The 13,104-nt window shown below is 43.5% G+C and overlaps 1 protein-coding gene across 1 annotated transcript in view; it reads left to right on the top strand.

Moving 5' to 3' along the window:
- znf407 (zinc finger protein 407) overlaps nt 1–13,104 on the top strand; it is a 170,427-nt gene that overhangs the window by 97,880 nt on the left and 59,443 nt on the right. Inside the window, exon 7 of the mRNA XM_037784445.1 lies at nt 4,635–4,801. Within this exon, the coding sequence (XP_037640373.1) occupies nt 4,635–4,801 (167 nt within the window). The remainder of the gene's footprint in view (nt 1–4,634; nt 4,802–13,104) is intronic.

The raw sequence follows: 13,104 nt of genomic DNA, 5'->3' as shown, positions 1-13,104 counted from the left end.
AAATAAACAACAGTCTTCACTTTGAAGTTGTCTGTTTGTGTCAGTTTGGCTTGAGGCGAGAGTCGGCCTCTCTCTCTCTCTCTTTCTGTCTCAGCGTTGCAGTGCGAGAGCATCGGCGGATTATTTCCTCTCACCGACCGGCCAACACAACAACACCAAATAAACCAGGGAATGAATCCTGAACTGTCCAAAAAAACAATATAATTAATCCAGTCAATTAAAAACAACATGGCATTTGATTAGTGTGATGCTCCACAGCATCAAACCAAACTTTTGGTGTCAGCTCATCACTAAGCTACTACAGCAGTGAAAGATGTTTTTGTCCGATGCAGTGAATTGTGGAGAAAGAGGAAACATTTGAATCATTTTCATCTATTTTATCAAACAAAACTGGCCTCTTTTTAACACACTGTTTAGTTTTCATCCAGAACACACGATTACAGTTCACACTCCCCCTCAACAAGCACCACCTCACCACTTGGGGGCGATAGCGAGCGTGTGGTAATGAGTCAGGTCTTTTTTTTTTTTTTTTTACTCCAACCCCTGTTAGAGGTACAGTAACTGCTCCTGAGGGATTTCTATCACAATTAAGGCCAGTGTGGCCTGTGATGTTCTGACAGTAGCCCTATATGCCTGAACTGATGACAGGATCACACCACAGTATAGATATGGTAATGAGTGACAGTATAGACACAGTGGCGTGCAGCTTTCTGAACGTACAGGCAAGAGAGGCCCACCTGGGTCTTTGAATAAATCTGCACGGGGTGTCAATCATGTCGCCTTGCTTCGTGATCAGAAGGAAACAGAAAGAGAGGAGGCAATGAGAGAGGGAGGACAGAGAGAGGTGCAGGAAAAAGAAGAGCAGAGATATAATGACTGGAAGTAGAACTCGCTCACGATTACAGTTTATGCCCGTTGTGGTGACTGCTGATCAGAGCTTGACAGTTATATGAGAAAGCCAAAGAGCAGTCGATGCAAAATAATTCTAACTAACAGTTCCTCCATTTTTTGTTCTCTCAGTTTTGTAAGTTTTTGCTCTAGGATTTTAAATCTTTTGACTGTTGTTTGGTCATTCTAGCGTGTGGTAATTTAACAATAAAATAGGCGTTGATTTGAATTTTGGACCTGAACAGCTATGAGCACTCAAACAGACTTATAATCTGTACATGAATACAATAGAAAGGTAGCCGAACATTGAAATCAGAGCTCCTTTTTACACACACAACTTCCTCATGTGGAGGAAACGAGAGATCTCAAGATAAAATTGTGTAATCGCAGCATCTCAAAATCATTCTTTGTGTTAATGTATTTTATTTATCTTGTGATTAGGCCCACATGATTGTAATTAAAGAGGACATATTCTGCTTATTTTTCAGGTGAATACTTGTATTTGGGGTTTCTACTAGAACATGTTTATATGCTTTAATGTTCAAAAAATGCTTCATTTTTCTCACACCGGCTGTGCTACAGCACCTCTTTTCACCCTCTGTCTGAAACGCGTAGTTTGAGTACCCGAAAAGCCCAGTCTGCTCTGACTGGTCAGCTGGCCCACACTCTGTTGTGATTGGTCAGCCAAACCGAACTCTGTGGACTCCGCTCCAGCTCCACCCTAACTAGCTGTGGTTGAGGGCGTGCCAAACTAGCCGCTAGGCAGGTATTATGCAAATGTGTTACTTAGTGACATCATCACGTTACAGAAGTGAGACGTTTTAGGCAGTTCAGGAACAGTGTGTCTGTGGGGGAGAGTAACTCCCTTTGGTGTGGACTTTGGGCTTCGTAACTTTGCTGTCCTTTTACATGTCCAAAACATGATATATTATTTAGTCATATTTACATCTAATTTCCTTCACATGTGTTGTTTGCTTGAGTAAGACCTGTGTCCAGTCCAAACACTCCAGCGTGCAAATGCTGGTCTATTTTGTGTCCAGCACCTCTCCCGCTGAAGTTTTGTGGACTTTCACACTAACTATTCTAGCCAGTTATAAAGTAATATGTACATGCCAATGCATGTATTTTCATAATCACACAAGGAATTAGTAGTCACTCTATAATTGTAATGTAAATGTGCTTGTGTCCTCCTATCTAATTCATGGCCGGGTACCTGCAGGTTTTTGAAAACACATGTATCAATTTAAAGGCCCTAAAAATAGAGATCCTATAATAATGTATGCATGTTTAAAGAATATTTTAATATAAAATCCTATCATGATCTTCTTTTAGGAGCGTGGTACACATTTTTTTACTTATGCAGGTGTGATTGTGAGACAGGCTGTGTTCTTATTTCCTTTGCTTCATTACATGCAGTTAGAAATCACAGACATATACTTTCTATCCCTAAAAAAGAGATGAGTTTGAGAAGTTTCTCAGGCTGTGTTGAATCTGAAACAGGTTGCTTTGGCAGCATTTCTGAATTAATTGTGGTTGTTGGTTTTAAATTCAGTTCTCGAAAGCATTATAAATTGTCTTGAGATAATTAAAATTGGCAGACCTCTCTTTCTCGCTTACTTCTGTCTGTCTTTTCCTTTCTCCCTCTTTTATACACATGCATACACAAATTCACTCAACCTCTCTCTCTCTCTCTCTCTATCTGCCTTCCCTCTACCTCCTACCTTTGGTGTGTTTTGCATGGTGCCTGGCTGTTTAGAGGCAGTATGCATATGTATGGGCGAGACGGTGGATCGTGATGGGATCTGACATGCGGGGACAAGATCAAAGCGCTCCATCTGATCCCATAAAAACAGACGCAAACCCTCCTCTCATCCTTACAAAACCCCCACTGATAGTCAACTCTGCCAGCCCTGACTCCTCCATCTTCTCTCCTCTCCTCCTGCCTTGTTTTTTCTCTCGTTTTTCCCTCCATCCCAGCATGCCGCATGCCCACGTCAAGGCCTGCCTGCCTGCCTGCCCGACTTTGCGATTACGCCCTGTGATAAACAATGGCCCGTTTAGCTCATAAAGCAGGAGTGTTGTGCATAATGCTTACAATAAAAGATAGCATCTCTTCACTCATCTTATTTACCTCTCCCACGGTGGCATGGGCGACGGGGCTGTTCTATATAAATACCGCGGGGAGGAAGGAAAGGGGAAGGAAATGCAGATGCAGACATACATCTGCTAGTCAAATAAAGTCTCTGCCAAGTCGGTTGATGAGAGGAAAACAGGACTATTTAAATATGCGTTTGAGCTTAGAGCCAGGTGATAAAGGCGCCATTTTAAAGCTGCTCCATCCTTCCTGGTAAGTGAGCTTAAAATGTCCTCTCAACTAGCGTCGGATGACATATCACATTTAGATTCATCTTTATGGAACATATAGATTGATATGGAAGCCAGAACACATTTTCCTTTCTATCTCTCCACCTCCCCATCTTTAATTCCCTGCTTTTCTCTCCTTTCCCTCCCTCCCTCTCATTCTCCTTTGCCCCCCCCCCCTTCTTCTTCCAGTAAGGAAGATGTATGAGTTTGAATTATTGATTCAGACACATGCTACATGCTGCTTGGAGTCATTATTTGTTCAGGTGAGTGTCATGCTGCTCGCTATGAAACAGATACCACGGGGATTAAGCGACACAATCAGGACTTAAAGACAGCCGCCCTCCCTAAAATAACATGGCCCTCGCTGCAAGACGAATGCTCCCCAAAACCCGACTTCATTTGTTTATGACTCGCACATTAGTCATTCTGTGTCTAAATTATAGCGCAGGGGTAAAGATTAATTCAAGCACAGGCTTTTTCCATTGTTTTTACTTGTGTGTGTGTGTGTGTGTGTGTGTGTGTGTGTGTGTGTGTGTGTGTTTCTTTAATAACACAGCAGATGTATATAGGCGCAAACATCCTACACATTGTAAACTTAAAAACGCTGCTTTTGTTGGGTGGTAGGTGTCGGCACGAAGAGCAGACGGACGTCCAGAGTAAAGAAAGAACAGCATGCATATACTGTAGTCACATGTTTTGGCTCCACAAACACCACACGTGATAGATTTGCAGTTATCGGATTGACACTGACTATCCAAAGCAGAGATGGCGATGTGAGCCGAGGTCGGAAGGATGTGTTTGTAGAGAGGTTAAGATGGAGGGAAGCTCTGGTGCAGGAGCCTTAAGAGAGAGGCAGGAGGTAAAATGTTGCTAACTGTTCATTTAGCCCTGGCTAAGTGGTCAGGGACGCTGGACAGGTGAACTCTATTCTCCCCGCTGGCCCTGCGGGGTGTGTGTGTGTGTGTGCGTGTGTGTGTGTGTGTGTGTGTGTGGACTGTAACAGAATTTCTCTAGTCCTCTGGGCCCTGGTGCAAAGCAGAGAATAAATGGTAGAGGTGGCAGGCCAGGACAGAAAAATCAATGCCTGCTTATACAGACATGACACACCAGCAGCCAACTGCATTCTGTGTGTTTGTGTGTGTGTGTGTGTGTGTGTGTGTGTGTGAGAGAGAGCGTGGGCGTAGATGTACAGCACGCAGTCATACGGCCCCGTGCTCCGTGGCTGCGAGTGCGAATACCCAGCAACCCCCATTTCCTCTCTCGCAGGGTAGATTGTTGAGCATTTTACGTCAGCTTTGGGATCAGTAAATAACTCTTCGTTTTTTCTCCCCCCCACCCCCCCGACCCTCCCACCCCCTTCCTCTGCCTCGCTTCTCCTGCAGGAAGTTTGAATGCGAGTTGTGCGATCGCTCCTTCAGTGAAAAATGGGCCCTGAACAACCACATGAAACTGCACAGTGGGGAGAAACCGTACAAGTGCGCCTGGCCGTCCTGCCACTACGCCTTCCTCAACCTGTCGGCCATGAAGGACCACTACAGGACACACACAGGTGAGACGATGAGAGCTGGTAACCTCCACCGTGAGCCGTTTACTGCCGCGCTCCTCCACAAACACGTCGACTGACACTCTAAAGTGCAAAATTCATGATTTTCACAGGCAAATAGTGTTTTCAGAGTGTGGGACAAAAGGTCATTTATCAAGAAACACTAAACTTGGATCAGACAAAATGTGCTTTTTCATTCTTCTACAGACAAAATTAACTGTGAAAATCTCACATTAATTATGAATCTTCACAGCTTTGTTTGGAAAAAAAAAACATACACACGTTTTTGGCTGATAATAGCCACGACTTGTCCATCTGTACTGATATTCAACATCCAGACAAAGTCGAGAACTAGTTCTTGGCCGTCTTGCAGACACTCTTTTGTCGGATGGGTAAACCCTGTACATCCTGATCCCGACAGGACCGTCACAGTTATATGATGTATAATCAGCCAGTTATATTTGAGACAAGTAATAGCCAAAGAGAGAAGGGAAAAGATTTCATGTTTGTTTTGTTTTCTGCCATCCTCCAGACTCAGAGGGTTGCTTGATGAGGGAATTGAGATTGTGTGTATTCCCTAAATCCAACTGGTCGTCATGTGTATTTCCCCAAAATCCATCTGGTCACTAAGTGTTTCTTCCTCAAAACCCAGCTGGTCAGCAAGTGTGTGTTCACCAAATCCATCTGATCCTCCAGAGTGTGTTTTCCCACATTGAAACGGTCCAGTGTTTGTTCCTCTATGATGCAAAACGGGAAAAAAAGGAAATATTTAATTTTTAAAAAAAATGGATTAGAGGATAAAAAACGCGAAATTTAGTATTAAAATCAGTGGGTGTTGTCATTTTGTATGTTTTTAAATATATGCAGTACCTTTTTCTTTCAGATTCCATCCTTCCCTTTCATTTCTGTACGTACAGTACAGTACACCGTGGGACTGCACTGAGTCGTGCTTTTTTACTTACTAAAAGCTTTGGATAGACAGATGGTGCGGTGGGCGGTGGGAGGATACTGTCTTGAATAATAGCCCCTCGATAGGAGCCCAAGTCGGGCTCTCTGAAAGTGTCTTTATGCTGCAGCCCAGCAGTTTCCCCTCGGCCTCAGTAATGTCCCACACACGGCTCCTTGATGCCCTTTTAAGTCAATGACAGAAGCAGCAGCAGCCAGTGGCCTGACAGCCTGACTGAGCGCTTGCAGGAGAGCCCTCCATCCGTCACGGGTGCCTGCTGTGTGTGTGTGTGTGTGTGTGTGTGTGTGTGTGTGTGTGTGTGTGTGTGTGTGTGTGTGTGTGTGTGTGTGTGTGTGTGTGTGTGTGTGTGTGTGTGTGTGTGTGTGTGTGTGTGTGTGTGAGTGTAAGACTTGCTGGATGTTATTTTAAATGTGTTTTAACAGTGATGTAACGTCAAGGCGCCTCTGACATAATTAGACGTTTTATTTTCATTTGTTTCCAGCCCTCATCATTCCCCATCAGGCGGCTGGCGTCACACTGTCACCTAGCTGTCACCTGGAGAGGCGTAGGGTGGTGTGTGTGTTGGTGGTGGTGGTGGTGGTGGTGGAGTGTGTGTTTGTGTGTGTGTCTTTGTGTGAGTTTGGCAGGAGGAAACGCAGACTGGAAGAGAGTGAGCGAAGTGATTGAGATGGAAACAGGAGAGTGATGAAATAAGAGAGCTTGAAAGATCAGGGGTGACCGAGTACGAACATATGAAAATAAGAGAATTAAGATTGAACCTGAAACAAGCTCATTTTAGTGAGCGACAAGACCTGACTCGATTAGCATCCACCCTAAAAAAAAAGCTAACGCAATTTGCTCTACTGTGACCCCCGACACTCCTTTGCTAGTTGTAATTGCTGCTGGGTTGGACGGTTAGCTACAGCTATACAATCATTGCAATCACATTCCAGCAGCCAACCTGACACACTGAAATATTATCTGCATGTGTGTGATCTGTTTAAAGGTTATAAATCGGCTCCTTCACGGCACTAAGATGCAATACTAATAAAATAAGTGGGAGATTTTAAAGTTGAGCTAATCTTTCCTGGGAACAGAGCAGTCGGTAATGGAGGCGATGTGAGTTACAGTATGTGTGTGTGTGTGTGTGTGTGGGGGGGTTATGTAGGGACTCACAGGACAATGACTAACTGGGGAGTTTGTACTGTAATGATACACACATCTAGCTCATTATCTGGAACTGTAAAATTCAAAGAAGAACTATCCCTCTACCAACAACTTTGTAGTGGCAAGTTTTGAATGAGTTAGTCTTTGTCAAGTGTGCATTACTGTTTTATAATCTCTTCATTTATAATCCCATGGAACAGCAGCCAGTGATCTCATGCTGAAATAAAATACCATGAGACATATTGAGCACTGAGACAATGTAAAAAAAATTGATGTAGATACAAGATATACATCATGAACAAGGCCAAGAAATACAACTTCACATTTACTGTAGATACAACTTTCGATAATTGACTGTTTGCGAAACCCCACCACCGAGCAGTGATTGTCAACCATAAGAACGCGGGGCACACCTATTAAGCTTTGGACTTCTTCACATGTTGAGGCGGTATGCATGGAACTGCAGTAAGAGTCATACACTGTGTAATCTCTAAAAAGAGATTCTGCATTCATACGCATCAGCCGAAATGCAATCTGGGAAAGACCAGCTATCGCTTTATGATGATTTATGTTTTTATTGGTTTAAAATTAGCTTGTAAACTAGCTACCTGCGAAGCAATCCAATCGTCGTCTCTCAACTACAACTCCAGTCTAACGTCTCAAGTTGCTCATCGGACTTTAAACAATTGACCGCCGCATGGAAGAGGAAGTCTTAACCCAGATATCCGCTGGCTACACCGGAACTCCTGAAATACTGGCCACTGCTTCCAGTGTCTAAATGGTTGTCAGACCGATAACCAATGGGTTCCCAAATGGTACACTGTGTATAAACTGTGGAGGCGCGTGTCTTTTTTAGCCTTTTCCAGTCTAAAATACAACTGCAAATGCTTTTTTTTTTGCCTGGGACATGCAGTTTAGCCTCAGTCTTTTAGCATGATATCACGTATGTAGCCATCAAGCGCATAGTTAAGGCCTTTTTACAGAGTTCCCGTTTTAAAATGAGTCAGCTTGAAACATTAAAAAGTCAGCCGGATATTAGTATTTTCAATTAAGTAATGGAGCGTTTGTAACATGATGGCAAATTGTATGTGGTAAATCTGCCACCATTATCATTGTATGTGCCATGTGAGAATGGAAAGCTTGACAGGCATAGCAACAGTTACTAAGCAAGTGGTCAGTTCAGCAATAAACACTTGATAAAAGCAAACAATACATATTTTTTCATTTGCACCCATTAAAACATTATAGCCAAACAACCAACCAAGAGTAAGGGGCTGTAGCCCCTTACTCTTGGTTGGTTGTTTCATCATCCTGTGGATAGAGTTGCTGGTTGTGACATGCGGAGCCCCCCCCCCCCAAAACAGAAAAAAAAAGTTCACACCTCCGCTCTGCTTCTCCTGCCTCTAACGGGATTCATTGTTCCTCTCTGATTTGTGTGTTTTTTATGTTAATCACTCCCTCCCTCACACACCAGTCGTGTCTGGGGGGGAGGGCGGTGGCGGGGGGGGATTCAGTGGTCGTCAGCCGCCAGGGTCATTTGTAACGGCTGATGAATGAGCGACTCAAATAAATAAATAAGTGCACTGCATCTGACCCACCCAGCTTTTCCCAGGCTCCTGGGCGTTGTGTGGAGGGAGGGGGTGGTGGGGGGTGGGGGTAGAGGAAGGTTGAACACAGTGACAGGGCCACAATTGATTTCCTCATTGCTTCAGTTTGTCGCTTAATCTGGCGATATGCTGATAAATCTTCGCACTTTGTCAATTAATTTCCCTGAAAAATGAGACCCAAAATGGCGAGCACATCAATACAGCAGCGGATTCCGTGTCAAAAATTAAGCGGTAAAATTAATTGCCCTCCCATCCGCTCCTGCTAAAACATAACTAATGAGGGAGGCAATTATAGCTGCATGCAGACGCCTCTGGGGTTATTTAAAACACACACACACACACACACACACACACATATATATATATATATATATATATTCACACACACATGCAAAGAGAGGTTGTATATTTTGACTTCAAAGTTCTTTTATTGTCTCGCAATAAGGCACATTTAATTCCAGTAAGGGTTGGGGGGGGGGGGGTGGGGGGGCTGAGGTGTATCATGGGAACAAAAGAGAAGAAGCGATGAGCCAATATTCAAAAAGCCAAAAAGTTGAAGGGCTCTCAGTGCCGACACATTAGCAGGAAATACAGTTTTTAGGGCATTTTGGTGTCTGGCGCTAGACTTCAGGTACACTGGGAAACGTGTGCTTTTAAATGGATGTTTGTGACCTATAGCTTTTGGGTTTGTCTGCAGGGTTAATGTTTAAGAGTTTAGAGTAAGAATTGAGTTCAGGTTAGAGTTAAGGTTGAGGCTGATAAATGTGCTTTTAGGGTTAATGCTGCATGAGGATAAAGTTTAAGATATTAAGTGTTATTCGTTTACCGATAAAAGCTAGAGGTTAAGGTGAATCAGGAATGGATGAAGTCAATGCAAGGTTGTGTGTGTGTGTGTGTGTGTGTGTGTGTGTGTGTGTATATATGTGGGGAGGGGGGGGGGGGGGGGGGGGGGTCCACGCTGCTTTAGCCACATCCTCCGGTGTTGACAGCGGCGCGTCACTGTCCCACTACCCCACCTCGCCGTCCCCACCCAGGTCCTCCGAGAGGGCTCAACCGCCACAGAGCAGCAGATGAAAAGCACACATGTAATTTATCGCCAACGTTTCCTCCTCAAGAATAATTGTGGCGACCGCGGCTGGTAGCAGGGATCGATGGCTATGGATTTTTCTGTGGTGGGGTCTTGTAGCGTTGGGCGTAATGAGAGATGGAAGGGAGGGAGGAGAGGAGAGGAGGAGAGGAGGAGAGGAGGAGGGACCGGTGCTGTTTTTCTGATAGGGGGAAAAAAGGTCTGACCAGATCCTTAGTAACTATTCCAGAGTTTAGAAAAACAGGAATAAAGAATAAAGAACATTTGTTTTTGCATTAAAGGCAATAAAACCCATTTTCTCTAAATGAACACAAACCTGTCTGACAAAGTTTGGGCAAACATATTTGGATACTTCACATGACATATTTCTGTATTTTTTTTTCAAAAAAATGACTTTCTCCCGCACACACTTTTCTCTGCTTTCAAAGCTCTCAAAGCAGAGAACAGTGTGTGCGGGAGCAGGTCATTTTTTTTTAAAAAGTACATATTGGAGGAGATCAACTCCCAGCACCACAAACATTTTTGAGAATATGCATGTTTTCCTCTCCTTGATATTTCTTTGGCCATATTTGAATGTGACAAAAGTTTATTCAACCCAGTTTTTTTTCCATGTAATCTACACAATATACTCTCTGTAGCACATTTTCACATCCAGTGATATTTCTTTTCCGGGAACACCAGACGTCAGGTATTTAGAACAGTAAAATGTAAAGGGTGATTTCATGTGGCCACAGAAAGAAGCAGAATGGACATTTATTTATACGGAAACGTTGTTCCTTTAAAAGGCCACTCGCGCTGGGATCGAAAAGTGAACCCGTACGAATCGGCTAACGAATGCACCTTTTTTAAGGCTGTTTTTCTCCCCTCTAAGTGGCACTGCATTAAAACTCTTCTCACAGTCGAGTGGCTTTAAATGGGTGTAATAGAGGAAACTTGAGGCTGCTTTTGTCTCTGCGGACTCGGTGAAAGCTGCTATCTGTGCAGAAGAGGAGCAGAGCAACCGCTGCGGCCCAGCTGGAAGAGTCACCCAAATGTGTTATCAGCGTGTGGCGAGAGCCGGAGTTCAACATCAGCATTTAGATGAATATTTAAGCGATGGGGATCTCGGCTGCACATGATGTACACGCATGCGGCGCGCGCCTGTACGTTAGGATGCGTGGTAACCTACAGTGTTTGCATGTATGTGTTGGCGTGCACCACATGCTGTTTGGGAAAATCTGCATGTGTGTGTGTGTGCGAATTTGCATGCACATCTGTGTCCTTTCTACAAATGTGTTTGTATGTGCATGTGTTTCCCTGAGTGAGTCTGTGTGTGTGTGTGTGTGCAGGAGTGTGTGACTGGCTGTGTGCAGTGGCAGAGAGAAAGAGAAAGAGAGAGAGAGAGCCCATCATGCTGTTAATGACAGAGCCAGATGCAGGGAAGAGAGGAGGAGTGTAAAAAAGCTCTCCACGCTCCCCATCTGGAAGGCATCGCCCCCAAATGAAGTTGTACAAAACCATCCCATTGATAATAAAGCTAATTTTTATGGCTCTGACAAGTATGTAATTATGTTCAGCGGTGCTTTTCAGATTTTATCACAGTCAATAAACCACACTGGCAATTTCCCGTCCCCCATTTGACATATTTACACGGATCCATCTGATTGGAGGAATTAGTTAGCTGTGAGAGCTCTGATGGATATACACTAGTGATCTGTGACTTCTGCTTGGCTCATCTGTTAGCCAACTAGACCCGCCGCTCATCTGCTCAGTCTGCCTTTTTTTCTTTTCTCCGTTTCTGCCTCCTTTTTACACATTTCTCCCAATCCATTAACACATTCATAGTTTCTTCTTCTTTGTCTTCACTTCTCTGAGCTCTAGCTCCCCTTGCTCAGTGGCACATCAGCAGTAGTTCTGAGTGAAGGAAGTATCACTCATTCCTTCCTCCACCAGACACTGGGAAGGATTCACGGGTTTCATAAATCTACTTCAGTAACCTCTCACTTGTTACCATCCCTTGATATTTGAGCTTGTGATTTTACCATTTAATTGTATTTTCTTTTTATTAATGTTGATGCAACTTTGAAATTAAAAACTATTAGTGACAGATTAATTATACTGAGCCGTATTTAGTTGAGCTAGACGGAGGGAAAGAACTGGTATGAGACACACGTCATGGATTGTGTAGATTCACATGTGAAATGAAACCAGCAGTTTATTTTATTAGTGATGACCTGCATTTGCAGTGTGTCATAATAATCTTGATCCAAATGCATATCAACATGTAGGTTAATACATAACACGCTTAATATACATTAAAAGCATAAACATGTTGTCTTTTATTTGAATTTAGTTCATCAAGCTCAATTGGAATTAACGGTCCTAAATGATAAAGGTTTGATTCCCTTTTACAGTTTCAGCATTTAGACGTATCCTCCTCCTGTCTGTGGCATGACTGGACAGCATTGTTTCCGAAGTCCTATTAAAAGAAGAAATGTTTTTGTTGTATTACAACTTGGGTCTTATTTTTATATCTGTGGCTGTCATTTCTATCAGTTATCACAACATTGTACTCATTAAAGCTTCAGTAGGCAACAAGTTTTTGGCATCATTGGGCAAAAATCCCAACAGTCACACCAGCAACGTATTAAAGCTTCAGTAGGCAGAATATTTCTGGCATCATCGTGCAAGAAATCCATAATAACCTTTCAGCATATTGTAATTCAAGTGTTCTGAGAGAAAACTAGACTCCTGCTCCTCCTCATGGTTCTGTTTTCAGGCTTTAAATAATCTAGCCCGTGACGGGAGACTTTGACCAATCACAGGTCATTTCAGAGAGAGAGCGTTCCTATTGGCTGTGCTCCGGCTGGTGGGCGGTGCTTGGTATTTCCTCAAATGATCTCAACATGGCTAACGGGGTCACAAACTTTCTCATTTTACAGCTAAACAGTACACTACAAGATGATTCTGAAAACATTTGAGGAGAGAAATAGGCATTAACGTAACAGAATATTGATTCATAATTGATCAGCGCTGCCTAGTTTGACCGTTTGGTCGGAGTTAGCGAGTGATTGACAGCTGCTCAGAGACGGCAGCTGGACGTCAGACTCCAGCGGCCGTCTCTGATTGGTTGTTTTCCTCCGGTCTGTGAAATCTTGCAGATGCCGTTAGGAACCCCGGAGGACACAGAGACACATGATTTTTTACAGATACCTGTCTCATGCACTACTGTCAAGATATAGTGACACTTTTATAAAAAATAAAACTTTTTTTTATCATATTTGCTCCATTTCTACCCACCGCAGCTTTAAAGTCATTTTTGAGATCAGGGAGCAAAGTCCTTTGGGGCAAGTTACATGAGTGGTCAGATGATCAGACAGGTTGTAAAGAAGCCAACAGCTTAGCCTGATTATTTGGAGAAAACTTTATTTAAAGGGCCAGTGTGTAGGATTACGCGGAATCTAGTGGTGTGGTTGCAGATTGCAATCAACAGAGTACCCCTCCGCTCACTCCTCCCTTACCA

The sequence above is a fragment of the Sebastes umbrosus genome, chromosome 11 (genome assembly GCF_015220745.1).
Source record: "Sebastes umbrosus isolate fSebUmb1 chromosome 11, fSebUmb1.pri, whole genome shotgun sequence".
NCBI lineage: Eukaryota > Metazoa > Chordata > Actinopteri > Perciformes > Sebastidae > Sebastes > Sebastes umbrosus.
Note: the sequence above shows the minus strand (reverse complement) of the source record. Positions and strands in the feature narration are given on the sequence as shown.